At 43.4% G+C, this 19,673-nt stretch overlaps 1 protein-coding gene across 1 annotated transcript; it reads left to right on the forward strand.

Moving 5' to 3' along the window:
* Nucleotides 1–12: 12 nt before the first annotated feature.
* On the forward strand, nucleotides 13–12,653 carry mtmr6 (myotubularin related protein 6). The gene is made up of 15 exons (XM_070986110.1): nucleotides 13–228; nucleotides 3,049–3,180; nucleotides 4,976–5,138; nucleotides 5,236–5,393; nucleotides 6,355–6,483; nucleotides 8,993–9,127; nucleotides 9,236–9,368; nucleotides 9,465–9,574; nucleotides 9,763–9,888; nucleotides 9,986–10,035; nucleotides 10,151–10,244; nucleotides 10,349–10,455; nucleotides 11,389–11,523; nucleotides 11,616–11,742; nucleotides 12,001–12,653. The coding sequence occupies exons 1-15, from the start codon at nucleotides 205–207 to the stop codon at nucleotides 12,355–12,357; spliced, it is 1,980 nt and encodes a 659-aa protein (XP_070842211.1). The 5' UTR covers nucleotides 13–204; the 3' UTR covers nucleotides 12,358–12,653.
* The last annotated feature ends 7,020 nt before the right edge of the window (nucleotides 12,654–19,673 follow it).

The following is a 19,673-nucleotide window of genomic DNA, read 5'->3' on the forward strand; positions in this document are numbered from 1 at the left end:
ACCGCAAGTGTTGACGTTTTTGCCAGGATCTTTATGCGGATGCGGGAGTGAAATAATTGACAATAAACACATATCGTATGCCTCCAACAAAGTAAAGGCGGCTTATGTAGCAGTTATAGGCGTCATATTATCAATGTTACAGTTATATCGGGAAGGCGTCGTTTGAAGCTTTGCAGTCGCTGACAGCTGTTTCGAGTCGGTGAAATGGAGCATATCCGAACGCCAAAGGTAGCGTTAGCTAACATTTCAAGCTAATCACAAATGGATGGGGTGCAGTCAGCAGCTCGGCCTGTCTTGATCGGATTTGTGTAATGCTTGAGTGTGGTAGCGTTTGCCAGTTATCAATGTTTAGATTTATTGTTTGTGTACCACTCTTATAGCATGATGACTAGCAGGTGTCGCCAGCAAGCTTGAAGTGTCAGACGTGACGAGCATCAATGAGCTGTTTGTGTCTCCCGTGCAGCAGATCGCTGGGCTCACTTTCTTTAATGCTAACGTTACTACCTGGCCTATACGCCTTTTTGTTGATTGACTTAACATCACTCTAGTGTTGTGTCTGAAAGTGGGAAGATGTTCACACCCAGAGTGACGACTGTAGGACCGAAAGTCTTTTTCATCTACTGTGCAGTCTCACTGTTTCATCACCTGGACAGTAAACGTACAGCCAAAACAACACATCAAACAGTGGAATGTTTTTGATTGGCCAAAATAATCACCTGACCTCGAAATTAGTAACTGGAGAACAAACTGAAGGCGAAAACCCCCAAAATGCAAGAACTATACTTTGCTGCAGTACAGTAAAATACAGAGTGGGCTGTGGGGTCTATGGGTTGCAGATTGATTGATTGATTGATTGATTGATTGATTGATTGATTGATTGATTGATTGATTGATTGATTGATTGATCAAATTCCATGTTGTCCCATAAATGTGTGGGCTTATTTATTGAAAGGGCTGCAGTTAATGCATGCAGACAGCACCCTCACAGTCACTGTTTATTTCAAACCCAGTATGCTGGAGGACAAAGGGAACACACCCAAAAACTGTCACTGTCCAAATACTTGTGGAGTGCTCGGGTGGCTTTCCCTTCACCCAAACCATGCAAACTTATTCTACATAAGCCTCTGCAGCTCACAAGACGGGGATGAGCTTTAGGCCTGCAGCCACTGTGTTTGAGTGTGTGCATTTGTGAGTGTGTTTATGTTGAAAGGTGAGCTTAGCTTTCTTCATCATGTCGAAACAGTGTGACCTAATTTCCCAGCGTCCAGGATAATTGTACGGTACATTACCTCAAGAATAAAGAAATGCTGGGATCAGGTGTGTGTGTGATTGCAGGCAAAGTCATGGGGTGTGGCCCCACAGTTTCAAGTGCTCCAGTTGTTTGCTTGAATGAATGAATTGAATGAAACAGCAGGGGGTATTGCTCCAGAAATGCAAACATAGAGTTTGTTTTTACAAACTTTCATATAATCAGCCTCATGAGACTAACTCACACACACAAACTGCTGACTTTCAGTCTGTGCTAAGAAGCCTGTCTGTGACCAAGCTGTGTCCTGCTGGTTGCTGGGAGACAATCATTTCATCATATCTGAGAACGACAGGAAAACGGAAGCCAAGGAGAGGATGTCTGAGTCAACAGCAGAACCGCTGGTGTGATGAATCATGGCTTTGGACATTTAGCAGCGACAGCAGCAGGCAGTCCAAATCCACCAGCGATAGCTTTTTGGCCATGGTGTAGTTACTCTCGGCAGACTTTTTTTGTTTGTTTTTTGCAACAGGAGAACTGTAAAATGAGATATGAGGCAAATGCAACACTCAAGGGTGTACATTTATTTTGTGGGTCATGGTTACAGCTGACAAAGTCCATCAGCAGTGTTTTCATACACTGTCTTAGAATATATGCTTGTCATGTTAGGAAAGATCTTGTTAAGGCCTGCAATGTTTTTTTAGTGATACTAAGAAAAGTGTAGTAGACAGTATGCATACATTAATGTACATTTATCCTGGACTGGAGGTTGACTGTCAACCCTGATTTCATGGAGTTGAATGAATGGACGTCCTGAACATCAGAGGTTTTAATACCTGTTGTTGGTAATCGCCAGTGGACCACGACCTTCTTCCTGTGTGAAAATGGGTGACTTGAGTAAATGTTCTACTCTGAGCATCCGCAGTGTGGGTGTGTATGTGCATGGAAGAGTTTTCAGCATTGCAAGAACACTGCGAGATGACACCTCAGCAGTATATTAACAACCCTGATTCCAAACACTGTAAAAAGTAAATCATTTGTTTACCTGCAGCAGTTTTACAAAGTGTTCCTGAGCCCATTCAGTAATGTCCTTGATACAGTCATGTGTTCACAAAGTGGTGAACTCGTTCCGTCGTTGCTTGTGAACCACTGAGCCTTTCCAGGGTGCCCCTTTCATAGCCAATCACGATACTATCACCTGTTACCAATGAGCCTGTTTACCTGTGGAATGTTCCAAACAGGTGTTTTTGAAGCATTCCACAACTCTCCCAGTCTTTAGTTGCTCCTCACTTGAAATGTGTTGCTGGCATCAAATTCAGAATAAACGTATATTTACAAAGATCAATGAACATGATGAGGTAAAACGTTAAATGTGTGCTGTTTTCAGTTGAGTGTATGTCAGTGGAGTTGAGTGCATTTACAATAACAGGAAAAACAAAAACAGAAGAAACAGTGATGTTTAACTTGAGGTGCTAACAATTGGTTAAGCTAAAAATGTTCAGTCAATACCATATTTAGCGATTCCTCGCATATCCTGAAATCATTTGACTCATTATAATTGAACTGGCAGCTGTAAATTAGGCCCAGGTGGTCCGGATTAGGTGGAGTGCCAGCTGGAGCCAGGTGTCGTTCCTGTTAGCAAGATCATATCATTCCTTTTTTCAGTATATCCTCTATACTTTACACCCAGCTGAAGAAATCAACTCAACTCCCACCTGCTACCTAACTGCTGATTAATGTTGTTATCTCTTTCTGTGTGTGTGTGTGTGTGTGTGTGTGTGTGTGTGTGTGTGTGTTTGCAGGTGGAGCAGGTGCGACTGTTGGACCGCTTCAGCAACAAATCCACAAATGGCACACTGTACCTCACAGCTACACATCTCATCTTTGTGGAGAGCAGCTCTAACAACTCAACATCTGCCGGACAGGAGATCTGGGTAAGTGGTTTGAGCGGTGACTGCATCCTGCCAGCGTTACAGGTGTCATTCACACCACATTGCTCGTGGGTGCAACCACAATAATTGCACCGTTGGTGTTTCTTTGATGACAAAGCAGCTTTTATGCACTTCTACACTGGATGTACGCAGGCCAGCAGCTTCTTCCAAAATTATTGCTTCCTCTGTCATAAACTTGAATTTTTTTAATCTGAATTTGCACGACCTTTTTTAGAGCTCCTGATCCACGTTTTGAAACAAACGTTTGAACTGCTGGTGGTGGTTGTAAATGATTGTTGTACAGAAAATGTAATTCCGGTGTCGCTTCTCAGCAGTCACACAAAGGAGACATCAGCTCTACCACTGCAAGGAAGTCTGCAACATAATGGAGTGTGTGTTGTGCTGGTGTTGTGCTGGGCAGAAGGAGAGAGTGTGCAAGCTTGTGTGTGGTAAGAGGAAGTAGGGTAGAGGTTGAAAAGCCTCATTACACGGTAGCAAAGTCTCGAGTTAGACTTCAGTACGTGCACGTGAAGTGTGTGTTTTTCTGCCTCCACCTGAAAGAAGATTACTGTTATAGCACTGAGAACTGGGTTGTTGATGTCCGGCAGCAACAGTCTGAAGGGCATTCCTGATTTGCTGATCGTCACCTTTTTTAATGTTGCAGTGGGGTGTGAGAGATGCATGGGTGAAATGGAAGAACTGCTGTTGTAATGAGCCCAGAGCAGTCATCCTCATTCTTTGTGCACGAGTTTTAGTGTCACGTAATGCAATTTCAACACTGGGTTTTTTTTTTAGAATATGGGAGAATGGTGTTATCAATATTGTGAAAAATAGTAGTCCAGGATTTAGGTGGCCACAGTGACTGGTATGGGTTATGGAAATGTTAGCGTGGTTTGAAATGCTTTGTGCAGCAGATCCTCATCCAGGACATCCTCCCCACCGTCCTTCCTGCTTTTTGTACTGAGAAAATGGAACATTGACTTTTCCTCTTTGTTTTTGTGCTTATTGTGGTGTAGCCTGCAGTGGGACTGTCCACTGCTTTGTTGTGCATTCGGTTCTGTTTGTGTGTTGATGCCTTAGTGCACGTGCCGTGTGCAGTGTGCTGCATGTGTCTGCATCTGTGAAGGCAATTTAGAATCAGTTTGTTGGTTGGAGAGAGAGTTTGTTAGACTGTTTGTGCCTCATAAAATATTAAACAGCAGTGGAGTTACTGTCTGTCTCAGCAGCTGGTCGTTTCTGTGTGTGTGTCAGTTTCCTGACAGGGTGTTTCTCTGGTCTTTACCAATGCTGATGTATGTGCATCTTTATGATTTACAATGGCTGGAATCCCTGTGGAATTCAAACTGCCCTCATTGAATATGGTGATGTGCTGCATGTGTCCTTCTTGCCCTCTGGACGTCCTATTAAAACAGTTTCTGATTACTTTGTCATGTGGACTTTCCTCAGTTCAAAATACGTTTTCATGAAATCCTCACTTAGCTTTCAGAAATACTGAATCTTATTTGTTCTTCATTCAGTACAGATTTTTATTCTGAGTTTCAAATGCTGCAGTAGGCATACAGCCTCCCTCTAGTCTTAACAAAGAAACAGATTCTCTTCATTAGTCAGATGTCGGTGTCCTGGAGGTGATTCGGTGCCAGCATACCAGAATGTATCATTGTGTCATTTTAAATAGTTAACGATGATTTCTGACTCTGGCTTTATGTGTGTTTTTTCTTTCACCGTAATGAAGCCTATGTAAATGAAAATGAACCAAACCTGATCTTAAACTCTCCCTTACTTCTCCCCTCCTCTGCAGATTTTGCATCACCACATAGCGTCTGTGGAGAAGCTCTCCCTGACCACCACAGGCTGTCCTCTGGTCATCCAGTGTCGCAACTTCAGGGTGGTTCATTTTGTGGTCCAGAGAGAAAGAGATTGCCACGACGTTTACAGCTCGCTGCTGCGTCTTCTCCGGCCTGGTGGGTCTCAGTGTGTGTTGTGTTTTTACACACACAGTGCTTTCATATTACTGTGTTTTGTTGAGCTTTTTCTCTCATTTCTCCCTCCTGTGTGCAGTATCCTATGAGGAGCTCTATGCATTCTCCTACAACCCCAAACAGAACGACCAGCAGAGAGAGGAAGGGTGGCAGCTCATCGACCTGGGGGCAGAGTTCGAGCGGATGGGCGTCCCCTGCGACCAATGGCAGCTCACCGACGTCAACAGAGACTACAAGGTAGACAGTTGGCTGTGTCTTTGACTTAGACTTCTTTAATGTCCATCAAACTTTACATAAAATGGAAATTTGTCTTTGACAGTGGCATAAAAACACACATATATCAGACAACACTATGCACAATAGATATAAATAGGAATATATAAGTAAAAACTATGAAATCAGTCCAGTTTGCTCCAGAGGAGTTAAAATATATAAGTAAATAAATGAGTAAGATAAAGTACCTAACTGCATACATCTGTCTGACCATTGGCAGTTCTTTGTTAAGAATGGTCACAGCTGATGGAATGAATGAGCGCTTGTAACCATTCTTCCTTGCCATTGGGACTGCAAGTCTCCGTCCTGATGGCAGCAGCTGGAAAGAACAGTGGAGGGGATGAGTGGGATCTCAATAAACCTGTAATGCCTTTTTTATTAAAATCTGTGAGTACAAGTGTGGGAGTTGATGTTGTCTATGTCCAATGATCTTTCCGGCCTGGTTGACGATTTGTGCCACTGTTCTGTGTCCATACCGTGACACAATATTGAACGTCAGCACGCTCTCGGCCAGTGATTTGGAGACTGTGGTCATTGTGTGCCGGCTGGTGTTGAGGCTCCTGAGTTTCCTCAGAAGGGCCAGGTGCTGTCTCCGTTTCTTGTACACTTTTAAGTGCCCTCCGTCTGAAGTGGCAAACTGAGAGCGCTGTTGGAGGGTATTCCTCAAGAGAAGGCTCTTATGGAATAATACATCTTTTTGTAAAAGTCTAACATCCTCCGAAATCAGGACAAAACACATGAACACCGTAGATTATGTCAAGGGGTTTGGTAAGTGGAAGGATATATTGTCCACGCACTGGAAGCAATGCAGTCAATGATAGAGATGCTTCCAAATGGTCGACAGCAAGCACTCTGCACAGTTAAAGCAGGATTAGCTGACTTTTGTTGAACCTGATGTGCGCGTGTTTTGTGTTTGGTTTTCCAGGTGTGTGAGACATATCCACGAGACCTGTATGTTCCCATCACAGCCAGCAAGCCCATCATTGTGGGGAGTTCCAAGTTCAGAAGCAAAGGACGCTTTCCTGTACTTACATACTTCTACCAAGAGAAGAAGGTACGGTAATAAACTGTAGTTTATAGGGGGAGCGTGAAAGAAAGAGAATATACAGTTTCTTTTTTTTTTTTTTGAACTGTATTTTTATTAAACGTAGAAAAACACAACACAGAACATTCCTTGACAACATCACAGAATATGTATACGAGAGAGAAAAAAAAAAAAAAAAAACAAGACAAAATATTATGGCCCAGAAGCTGAATAATAATAATGAATGAAAAATAAGTGAATAAATAAATGGACAGTTAAGCTAGGATATTACAGCACAATGTGGGGTTCCCCTCAGTTAGAGAGGTATCTTGCTATAGGTAGCCACCTCCTCAAAAAGATATCAGACCTTAATTGTAATTGAGCAGTTAAAGCCTCCATTCCATACACCTCCCCCAACATTTATTTTTGATATAAAAAGTCTGGTGCATCCAGTAACAGATTTTTGTATATATGGGAAACATGCTTTTTGTTGGGTAGCTGATGTTTAATAAGAATATCCATCTTCAAAATAAATTTCCCTTTGATCACTTCATTTGAAAGTGGAGGGTGCGTTTTAACTGTGCTTTCTTTCTGAAGAAAGACTAAAAGTCTACAGCCCATTTAGTGCTTAGTTTGTGCTTGACAAAATTGTTTAAAGGTACAAACAACATATGAATAATTTAAATGCATTTTAAAGTCCTAAAAAAAGTCAAGCTTAACTGTTTTCCACAAGGTGGTGCTAGAGGAAAGGCCACAGAATGAACGTGATCTACCTTCTTGTGTACAGATGGAAATTTTGACCTCTAAGTGGTGATAGATGAAAGCTTAGAGGGTCAAAAAATTATTAACAAAAACTGTCCTGTGAGATTTCAGGGAAATCTTGAGAGAGAGTAGATATCTTTTTCTGAAATGTCAGAGGGACTGATGAACAGACATCGCTATCGTCAGACTCTACGAAGCAAAAATCAAATCAAATGCATTTTGCAGCACTGTAGGTGCATGCAAAGTGTATAATAATGGATTGCATTTATATAGCACTTTATCATGACACTCAAAGCGCTTGAAACTCACCACAGCTGCCACCAGTGTGTAGCACAGCAGCCATTTTTGTACCACACATCAGCTCGAGGCGGAGAGGGAGGGAAACAGTGAGCCAGTTACACAGAGGGACGATTAGGTGGCCGGATGGAGACAGCCAGGACTCCCCCTGCTCTTTGCAATAAGTGCCATGGGATCTCTAATGGCCACAGTGAGTTAGGACCTCAGTTTAATGTTTCATGCAATGAGTGCCACCTACTACAGCACAGAGTCCGCGACAGTGTACAGGGGACTAGAGGGAAGATGACCAACACCACTTCTGGCAGCAGCTTAGTTTTCCCTTGAGGTCTCCCATCCAAGGACTAGCTGAGCCCACACCTCAGCCTGATGTATCTACTCACACTAATGTAATTTGTACTTGACATGATAGGAATTCACTACGTTGGTGATAACGCACTCACCCACACATGTATTCTTTTAGGTTCCTGATTTTCCAGTCTAACAACTGGAGTTTAGAGCTCCTGCACCAGACTTTCCCTCATGTGTCAACTTGGAAAAATCTGCCTCTTAACAGTGATTTAACAAAATGAACTGTCTGCACTCTGCATCCAGTCAATGTGTTTTTGGCACGCACTGCGCTTACAGCACATCCTCTGCTGAGTCATTATCAATTATCCATTCAGGACTGGAGAGCTGATACACTGATACTAGTTTTTTCTGGTGAGCCATAGAGGAAGGTAATGCGAGATGATCTAATTTTAGTTGATAATTCAGTATTTTGTATTTTTATGCCTCAGCATTGATGCTAGCTGTGGCTAAGAGGATCAGATTTATTAGCAACGTCTTTCCCCATGAAATTTCAGGGAAGTCTGGACAGTAGTTGTGAAGGTATCTGATGAACAGACATTGCAGCCATTAGTCTCAACTTAACATAGAAATACAGCACTCAGCGTACCACAGAGGTGGTCTACCAAGTACATTTAAATACTGCAGCAACAGACACACACGCACCGACGTGACAGCACGTGGGACTTCATGTTCCAACAAAACCAGCTGGGCTTGTGTTGCAGTACGGAGTGTGGAGATAACGAGAGGTCTGGCTATGTGAGACGACACAAAAATCAACAAGAAAAAACTGTTTCCCACATTCAACCTGCTACTCTGGTTATGTAACTGGCTTCAAATGAGGCTTGACGTTCACATAGTTTCTCTTAACTGTTCCTCAGTTTGAAAGACTCCAAAGCAGCTCCAGCGTGTGGGTTTACAATAGATCCTATGAGCCACATTAGCTACAGAACAGGCTAATGCCAGATTCAACAGGCGAACCTGCAAAATATACAGTAACATAAAAATTGGCGAAACTTCCATTATGAATATATATGAGTCTGGACAGGCATGGATGTAAACTGCAACTTGATTGGTTGGCAGAGGCGTACAGCCGCAAGACAGCAAATGTAGTTTCAAACTGTCCGTGTTCTGATCATTATACTCACCCTGACAGGCGGCGGTGTGTCGATGCAGTCAGCCTCTGTCTGGGTTCAGCGCACGATGCTTAGAAGATGAGAGCATGCTGCAGGCCATCAGCAAGGCCAATCACAACTGCCGATTCGTCTATGTCATGGATACCAGGCCAAAGGTAACGGCACAGAATGTGCTGTATGTGTTAATGGGTTCAGCGCTACATAAACTTAGTTTGAGAGCAGAGCCTGCAGAAGATGTTGAAGATGTTTTTTCTGTCCCGTAGCTGAATGCACTAGCTAATCGAGCGGCAGGTAAAGGCTATGAGAACGAGGACAACTACTCCAACATCCGCTTCCAGTTTGTCGGCATTGAAAACATCCATGTAATGAGGACCAGCCTGCAGAAACTGTTAGAAGGTGACAAACCTGTTGCTAGCCACAAACATGTGATTGCATTTTATTCAGTTAACGGTTCCTCTGAAATGACTCTCTGTCCTCGTGTGTGTCTCTCAGTGATTGGGACTCGGTCTCTTTCTATGAGTGACTACCTGGTTGGCCTGGAGAGCAGTGGCTGGCTGCGGCATATCAAAGCTGTTGTAGATGCAGCTATCTTTCTCACCAAGGTAAAAAAAAAAAAAAAAGTACCTTTCCTGCTCCTTGATTTTTGTTTCTTCTTGAAATCTTAACTGTCCACCTTGAACTCAAACCTCAGCACCCATCATTGGCCCGTCTTCTCTCGTCCATCATAGACTGTCAAGCACTGCTTCCATTCTTTCAATCCTCTGCTGTCTGTCTTCACTCTTGACCCCAGGCGGTGACAGTTGAAGGAGCCAGTGTGCTGGTTCATTGTTCAGACGGCTGGGACAGAACAGCCCAGGTCTGCTCCCTGGGGGCGCTGCTCATGGAGCCGTACTACCGCACCATCAAGGGCTTCATGGTACCAACCGCAAACACTCATAGACAGTTAAAGGTCTTAAGAGTTAAGAGCTGATAAAAACATTAACCCACTCCTCTGTTGAATGCTTGTCTTCCAGGTGCTGATAGAGAAAGACTGGATCTCCTTTGGTCACAAGTTTGCTGACAGGTGAGGTTTCAACTGGATCAGTTAAGCCTTGACAGCGTTAGACGTATATTTAATGACTCAATTACTGTTCTTTAATGGCCATGATGTGACTCTTATTTGAACTGTGTACACTTAGGTGTGACCAGCTCGACGGGGATCCAAAGGAGGTGTCTCCTATCTTCACTCAGTTCCTGGAGTGTGTCTGGCAGCTGACGGAGCAGTTCCCACAGGTGTGAAGTGTGTGAGGAGTGTATTGTATTTACACAGGCCTATATGTCGTCAAAACACCTGGATATGTTTTATAGCTTTTATTGAATGTTGATCCTCTCCTCAGGCGTTTGAGTTCAGCGAGTGGTTCCTGCTGCAGATTCATGAGCACGTCCATTCCTGTCAGTATGGAAACTTCCTTGGCAACAATCAGAGACAGAGAGAGGATTTGCAGTGAGTCCAGTGCACACGCCCACACGCACACATGCACATGTTTTTGTAGAGTAGTGGTTTTTTCAAAGTCGGTGAGTGAGTTTAATTCATCATTGGCTGTCTGCTTTGAAGAGAAACTGCTCACTATATAAACAAACATAGATAGACATTCTCTATATGTCGCAGGGTACCACCCCTAACATAAATCAAGGCTTAATCCTGATGTCCACACTCACTGACGCACAGACTTTGAGGAGCATTCCTGGCAGGGGTGGGCGCTATACCAGTTTCAACACTGTCACCTGTGTCGCATTCTGCCACAATGTGGATTTTGCGATACTGTCATTACTGTTGACAGGTGAAAGTTCATGTATTCAAAATGATGCACTTCACTGAGGCTGCGATAGCATGCAGGTAGAGGAGAGCACCCATACTCATAGAACTGGAGTTACACCCATTAAGTAGTATGTTCATTGCTATAAGGCTGACACCGACAACGTGAAGATGTGGAGGGTAACATAACGAGCAAAGCACGCCAATTTCTCTGTTAGAAAAAGTCTTCATCTACCATCCGAGGAAGTGAAGACCCAGTGGATTAACTTGATGGGAGTGTCCTCAACAACTGAGAAGTGTGTGTGCTAATCATTTTACTAGAGCCTGCTGGATGTTAAGCCTCACTTGATGCCAGTTAAATAACCCGAGTAGCAGGTTGGATGTGCTTTTTCTGTCGTCTCACTTAGCCGGAGATAACGTTATCTCCACACTTCATACCGCAACACAAGCTCAGCTGATTTTGTCGTCAGGGGAAAGCCCCCTCTGCTGCCACGTCAGTTTGTTGCTGTTGCTGCCATATTTGAATGTGCTTGATACTATCTTTACTCAACAGATACTTTATGGTCCTCTTTTGATGTCTAAATTGACTTTGGTCTGTTTTATGCTTTTCTCTAACTGCAGGCTCAGAGAGCGGACTCACTCACTTTGGGCTTTTCTGATGAGTGAAAAACAGAACTACATGAATCCGTTCTACAGCCCCGCGTACGCCGAGGCACACCCTGTGCTGGCACCTTCCACTCTGCCCTACAACTTCAAGTCAGCACAGCCTTCCTCACCTCCCTGCTGTCACAACACATTTAATGGTGCCATATGCCATCATTCTTATCTTAATCCTTTGTGTTTCCAAGGTTCTGGAGGAACATGTATCACCAGTTCGATCGGTCCATGCACCCACGTCAGTCTATCCTCAAGACCATCCTGACTCTAAGGGAGAACAGCCGCAAAGCAGAGAGCTCACTGCAAGCACTGGAGAGCGTGAGTTGGCCCGCACTGATTCTCTCTATGGAGCCAAGTCAGGACACTGAATTCAGTCTTTCCTCACTGATATAAATGGGGTGGACAAAATAATTGAAACAGTGCCATTCAATTTTAGTGGATGCACATAAAATCTAACCCGCGGTGCCGTCTCAGAATACACATATTAATCTTGAAACCTTTTTCATATTTGAACAGTTACTATTAACCTCAAATAAGCCATTTCACATTTCGTCTTGTCCCTCGCTCTCTGTACAGCGGCTCCAACAGCTTGGTGTGACCCCCATCGCGACCTCTGACACCCCTGCACCTCCTCCCACCAGAGATCAGCGGTCCAACTCCAACACCCTGCCACCACGTCCAGACTCCCTCATTCTGGGGGCGCCCATCAACCACAAAGAAGTGCAGCGACAGGAGGAGGACGACGAACAGGAGGAGGTGGGCGAGGAGGCCACAGAGAGCACCGACACGGAGCGGACAGTAGAGGGCAGCAGCGGCACCGAGAGCAGGAAGCAGAGCTACGGAGAACTGGAAGGGACATACAACAGTGAGCTGGCCAAAGAAGAGCCAGCTGTTGTCAGTCTTGAGTTCGGAGTGGCACGCATGACCTGCTGAGACCAAACAGGGAGATTATGGGATACTGAGGGACAGGCGTAACTGAGCGAGAGGGCGTACTGAAAGAGTGTGCGTGTGAAGGGGAAGCTGTTGTTCTGTGTGCGATAATGTGCTTACGCAATGGTCCTGAATGGGCCGAGTGGATGAAGTTGTGTGTCTGTATAGTCTAAATCTCAGTGGAAAGCCTCATTAATATGTCATATACTGCACCTATAGGAAAAAAGCTTGTTTTTTTTATGAATGTTGAAGAGCACTATAAAGAATTAATGAATCGAGTAAGAGAATAAATTCATCCAAAAAAATTGCGAGTCTTCCAGTTTGTTCGGTTTTCACTCACTCCATTTTTAAAGCCAATGGCTCCAAATATTTCTCAACATGAAAGCCAAAAGAAAATCACGTCTGGCACCAGAACTATTTCATCTCATCCAAAGGCTTGAATCCAGCCTAATCCAAATGTCGTTTGTGACCTGAGCTGATTTTGCTCAGTGGGACTGATCGTTAAAGATAATCTCACACTGGAAATGACTCTGAACCAAAGTTTGGCTGTGCTGCTAACTGTATCTGACTAAATGCACTTTTGTTTTTTAAGTAAACACTGCTCATCCCACTTCTTTAACTGTTACTGTGACGATGGAAAACGTGAGGTTCAGCTGTCAACTGTCTCCCTCATTGATCATTTAATCCTATTTTACATCTCACATTGATCACATAATCTGCTTTACTGACGCGCATTGATCCCAAATCCTATTGGTTATGTCTGTCTGCCATGTCAGTGACTTATTGTTTATGGCTGCTGACCCTGATCTGGGGTCAGTGTCACAGATACACTGGGGTCATACAGGTCTCAAGACACTGGGCCTGTTTGTAGTGTCCAATGCAAGACATGACAGCTGCACATTTTTAAAGGGAATTTTACTAAAATTGACCATTAATTTTGCAAAATTTCCCCTAAATTTTCCATGGTTTGAGCCTGGAACATCAACAAAAATCCAACACAGCAATTCTGTCAGTCTGTGTTGCTGGACAAAACCAAAGAGAACTTACTGCATTGTAACTACCAATGCTGGGTGTTGACATACTTGGAATTTTTATATCTTCATTAACTGTCTTTGTAGAAAAGAGTTATGGCTTTGGGTTAAATTGTTGTCACATATTTGTACACCCTTCTTTTGAATGGGTTACTGTAGGCTTTCTGCCACAGGAATGTGGCATGTGAATTTAGGCCAGAAGTCAACATCTATTTTTGAGCCAGACTGTGTGTTTTGGCTCAGATTTTCTGTGTTGAAACCATAATAACTCTGCATTAATAGTTCCAGACTGACGTTGTAACGTTGCTTCTTATCAGAGCTCAGAAAGGATTTGATCTTCATTGCATTGGAGTGACTATACAAGCAAACATCAAACTCAATCAGATTGCAGCAAAGAAACAACATGTACAGCCACTGCATACAGAGTGGATGTGTGATGCGCGTGTCTCTGCAGATTCATGATAATTTACATAGATTTTCTTTGTGCAGTACTTTGCATGGCACTCAAAGCATAAATTCACAACTCCAAGCACTGTTCATCCTGCTGTGTGCCTTTAAATACTTTATGGAATTTGTGCTTGCAGAATTGGCAGTGAACTGCTCCCTCCTTAAACACCACTCTTTTCACGGTGCTCACATGCTGTAGGAATAAATGGAGTTTTGTGCATACACACACATTCACACAGCAATCAGACAAAGTGACCACTGGCATCAGACAAACCAGTGTCTATGAGCAGCGACAGCAACTTGGAATAAAGATAGACTGGCAGTGTCAGCTTCCTCCAAAGCTCAATATTCATTACGTTAAAAGAAGAAAACACAGTACATGGTGCATTGAATCCCCACATATTTTTCATTCATATTTTCCCACTCTTATTCTCTCATAACAAGGTTTCCCCAACTTCTTATCCTTTTTTTGGATCAGCTTCCTTTAAATTTTTTTTGTTTTTTTATTGCACACGCTCTCTTTTTGGAATGTGGTAAGTCAGGTTCAAGGTGGGTGAGACATTCTGGAGAAGGCTTTCCACGTTGGCGTGCCATATTTACCTCCCCCTGTCCCTCCATCCATCGCCCCGCCCCTTCCTATTGACGGGTGCACGAGCACGAATGCCACCTGTTGCTGATATGGCTGGAGTAGTGCTGTGTTTGTTTATTTCCTTTTTACAGAGCCGGGTCTGTGTACAAAAAATAAAAATTTCTCCATCACACACACAGAGCAGACAGCTAGCACACCATGAGGAGATAGAAAATCAACAGAATGACTCACCCTACCTTAATATACCTCTAACACTGTGTCACTACTGTCCTTCCGTAGCCTACTTGTGCATATTACCTCCCATGAAAGATTGAGAGGTCTCTTCCCGAGACAAGCTGCCGAGGGCTCTTACAGGGCTCTGAATCATTCAGATGAGTACTGCACGCCATGCCAGGAGAACACTCCTGAGGGCAAGGAGGGAATGCTGTACTCACACTCGACATAAACACATCCTGTACTCATGCAAAATGTCGGTACACACACAGAAAGCCCACATGAATATGCATACTGTATACATGCACATACACTATGTGTAGATGGTGTATGTGCAGCTTGTGTGTGTCTGTCATCAGACTACAATCTCTACATGCTTTCATCATAGAGTGCATCATTAACATACACTAATCATTAGCATGAAGCTGTTTTTGCATATCAGACTGACAGGATGCTGTAGAGGTGCATTGTTTTGGACCAGGCATTACGCACACAGAACAGTATGTTGCATGTCTGTCTGTCTGTCTGTCTCTCTCTCTCTCTCTCTCTCTCTCTCTCTCTCTCTCTCTCTCTCTCTCTCTCTCTGACTGCATTGTCAATAGTATTTCTGATTAGAAACTGACAAGTGCACTTCTCTATTTACTCGTGTAATTCATTACTGTCTTCCTCCGTCTTTGTTTCTGGGTTTTTTTTACTTTTTAAAATATAACCCTTGCATATTGCTGTGTAATTTGTGCATGGCATTCACATGGAGTAAGGAAACACAGTAAGTAAACATTAATGGTGGCTCCTTTGTATTTATGCATCCTAGTGAGCCAGTAATGAACAAGCATACATAAAACCAGGACACCTACAACACATGGAGCAGAGCCATCATTAACATTATCAATTACACCTGTGCCTTTCATGCTATGATGAGTCCAGTTGTCTGCTGAAAAAGGTCAGTAACCTGTACAGAGGATAAATATAGCAGGACTGGACAGCTCGTCTGCTTATCATTATTCATTTTACCTTATTTCGTTTATGCAGTATGGTTTTATTAGATGGGGTGGGGGCTCTTTGGCTTATAGGTAAAAGGTTACAGATACTCATGGTGACATTGTTTGCAGTCTGTGGAATGTAAAAGTGTTTGTGGAGTCTGTGCTTAGACAGCTTAATAATAGTAACACTCCCTGTTGATTGCTAAAGTAACAAAAGAGCGCAGGGGGTAATCCTGGGGGATTTAATACTTTACACACACACATACTATAGCTCTGTTTAATCTGGAGCTGGAAGACCCTCAAACAACTTGACCAACAACAGGACCCCAAGTGATGATAATCATGCAGATAATGAATGTGAGCTGTGTGTGTGTGTGTGTGTGTGTGTGTGTGTGTGTGTGTGTGTGTGTGTGTGTGTGTGTGTGTGTGTGTGTGTGTGTGTGTGTGTGTGTGTAATCTGCTCGTGTACAGTGGTACAGGCTGGATTTGTTTGTGCAATATAACTGCCCAACCATGGACGAGCGGCCACACCTGTGTCTTGTTGCATTATACATCTTCTATAGACCTACTGTATGTGTACTGCTGTATTGTACTGATGCGTCAGCACACATTATACTGCTGTCACATTGCACTCACTAAAATATGCATGTCAATCTATTTATTGCTCACATCCTTGACAAGAGGCATACATTTGCAAACCTATGCACACATCTAATCTTGATTGAAGAGGTGACCGCTGCAGCAGTTAAGGTTGGAACTTCAGGCATATAACACTTCTGGTTACACCCCAGCTAATTTGCTCATAGCAAACTAGCAAACTTTACTGTAGGCTACTGATTACAATGTGTGATTCAGTGTTGTTTGGCCCATTCAGGCAAAGCGCATGCTGTTGATTTTGACATGTAAACACCTTCGAAGGCACAATCAGTGCAATATCACACAGCTAGACTTAAGCTCAATTGTTTGATTTGAGCGTGTTAAACTCTGTGATATCATTCATCATGCTTTTACCCTGCAGATGTTGTTGTTGCAGTAACCTTGTCATAGTATTTCCAAAGCAAACAAGGTGATGGAGAGCTGGAGTCAAGAGAAGCAGAATGTGTTTGTAGTGGCTGATATGGAGTTTTTGTCTTGATATACTGAGGTTGCCCTTGGACTATTTATCTTGAGTATACAATGATTTTGCTGAGGTTAAAGTGGATTTAACAAAGAGATCATTGCTGTTGAGACACCTTCATATTCACTATTAGCACCAGTGGCAGTCTGATGATGATCAGATAATTAAAATTGGATGAAAAGGACTCAATGTGGAGACAGTGAAATACATAGAGCAGGCTTCACAGGATGAGCAGCTGCGGTGAAGCTAAATAGATGATGCATTCGCTTTACCTAGAGATGATTTGCATCCCTGGAGAACTTTCCCCAGCACTTCTATTTTAATAGCAAAGACTGACAAACAGGGAAGTTACAGGTGGTTTCAATTTTAAGGCATCTAAGTTCCAGTGCTCGCTCCATATCAGGAAGGTCTCTGCAGTCGTGTCATGATATCAAATAGCATATTCATCCATCCGTCTATGCATCCCCTCTGCCTTACACACATAGACACCCATGTGCTTTTAAAATACCATCAATATTTGCACCCTAGGGCTTCTCGCTCGCAGAGCATGGAGACTTTAAAAGCACATTCATTGGCTACATTCGGGCATAGTGCAAAGGATGCACACACTGTGCATGCATGCACACTCAGAGAAGCCATATTATTAGAAAACAGCAAATGAGAAAGAGAGAAGCAGAGAGAGAAAATGCCCTCTAACTGTCCCACTTAGCGCTGAGCTTCACTCAGGGGGCTGAAATGGGAACCCTATTTAGACAGATGGGCGGATGAAGAGAGGGTGTGTGTGTGTGTGTGTGTGTGTGTGTGTGTGTGTGTGTGTGTGTGTGTGTGTGTGTGTCTGTGTGTGTGTCTGTGTGTGTCTGTGTCTGTGTGTGTGTAAAGATAATAGGATGTGTGCTTGTTCTGTTGCTTGTGTGCATGTGTGAATCTTCTCTTTCACAGTAAAAAGAGAAATAATCATAAGGCTCTGAAGAAAGCACATGTTGCATTTTGCTAACAGCTGACTAAATCTAGCCACAAATATCCAAAAAAGCCTAGGGCGCAGGCACAGTTCTTCTTACATCTTCATTTTGTCATAGTTTAGCCAAATATGTCACTCAAAATATGTTACCTCAAAATGTAAAGTTAATGCTGAAGCATGCTGTAAATATATTATATTATCCACTAAACCCTGTTGCTCTCCTGCCAAATCCAACCTGGTTCAGCACTGCTCTGAAGGCTGGTACAGGCTGCTACATTTATAATAATGGCCTGGATTATAGAATATACAAATATTGCATTCCGGTGGTAATGATTTAAGCAGCATAACATTGTGGATTTCCACCCTAAGAACTCAAAATCCTTTGTCTCATCATGTGATAACCGAGCCCACTCATCGGTCTCCGCTCATAGGCAGCCATCTGCTGCTCAGAGTCAGATTCAAGTCCATCTGATAGCCAGCTGACCTGCTGGGATGTCTGCAGGGCATTCTGCTTGAGTATCTGATGTACCTGAAAACCTGCACACTGGGTGACTGACAGACTGGCAAGCAGACAAGCTGGGTGACTGACTTGTGGGCTGAGCATGCAGATTATTTCTCTTATTAGGGGAGAGCATGAGGAAGATATGCTTCAGTGCTTCACTCTGGGGAAGCCCTCAAAATGTGTTTGTGTGGGTGTGAGCATGTCTGTGGATCTGTGGGTGTGTGTGTGTGTGTTGCCTTAGGCGGATGAATGCAGACATTGTTTGATAGCACTGGGCTGGAAGAGGAGAGCCTGTGCCCACAGCGAGTGAGGAGGAGGAGAAGGAGGAGGAGGAGAGAGAAAAGGAGCAGGGGAGGGGAGGAAGGAGGGGAGAGGAGGTTTCTAAGTGGGTCGGGGTATCAGGGAGATTCATGGGGGGTTGGGAGGATAGAATACGCAGTAAAAAGAGCACCCACAGTGGATCCCGCTCAGCATGAAAGGGGAACTCTGGGTGAATTCACTGCAGGCGGGGATGACATACTTTGGAAGAGATGCCTCCAAAATAGTGACTCCTTTATTTGCTACAACACCTCAGTGAATGCAATTTATTTTTGCCCATTTACAGAACTATCTATTATATCAGCGCACTGCATGACTTTGCACCATTTTACATAAGAGAATCAGAAAAGGACAATAATAATAACAAGGAGACTAGTTCAGTCTGTACATAGTGTTTTCCTCTAAATGCCAGTAGAAACTCTGTTGGTTGCTAGGGTAAGTGCTAACAGTATAGCTAATCTAAAACAAAAGATGTACTGTTGATTACATGAGTGGTTACACACACACACACACACACACACACACACACACACACACACACACACACTCACAGACTACCACGTACACACACTTAGGATGATAGGATGACAGTTGGATGTGTTGTCATAGCTCTCAGACACCTGGTCCTGTGCGTCCATATGGAAGAGGGCTTGAGGCCATATGGTCTATATGTCTGGCCCAAACCTGTCTTGGAGACATGTCTGAGCTGAGTGTGTGCATGCGTGTGCAACAAGCATTGAAAAAATTTTTCTAAATCCATATCCTGGCTTAAGCCCACTCATACTGCTGATCAGCAGGTCTTGTATTTGAGTCCTCTAATTCCGGCTTCTGACATGCTCATTTTTGTTCACTTTGAGCTTTTACGTGCTCACGCACACACACTGCCATACACACAGGGGTGGGTGAAGTAAGTAATTTGGAAAGTCAAGATACCATTTGCGTGAAGCTTTGATATGACTTACCTCACAGGATTATACAGTAAGACACATCTGTGCAAAAAAAAAAAATTCAAAATTTTCAGATTTTAAAATTTTAAACCTGTGTCATTAAGTAGTCATTCACTTGTTACACCTTTGCCACCTTCATCACCCGTGTTCCACAAACATATAAACAGCCGCAAATCCAAACAAATATGCAAGCAGTGTGTGTAATTATCCATTCCAC

This window comes from Chaetodon trifascialis, chromosome 18, assembly GCF_039877785.1.
Source record: "Chaetodon trifascialis isolate fChaTrf1 chromosome 18, fChaTrf1.hap1, whole genome shotgun sequence".
Classification (NCBI taxonomy): domain Eukaryota; kingdom Metazoa; phylum Chordata; class Actinopteri; order Chaetodontiformes; family Chaetodontidae; genus Chaetodon; species Chaetodon trifascialis.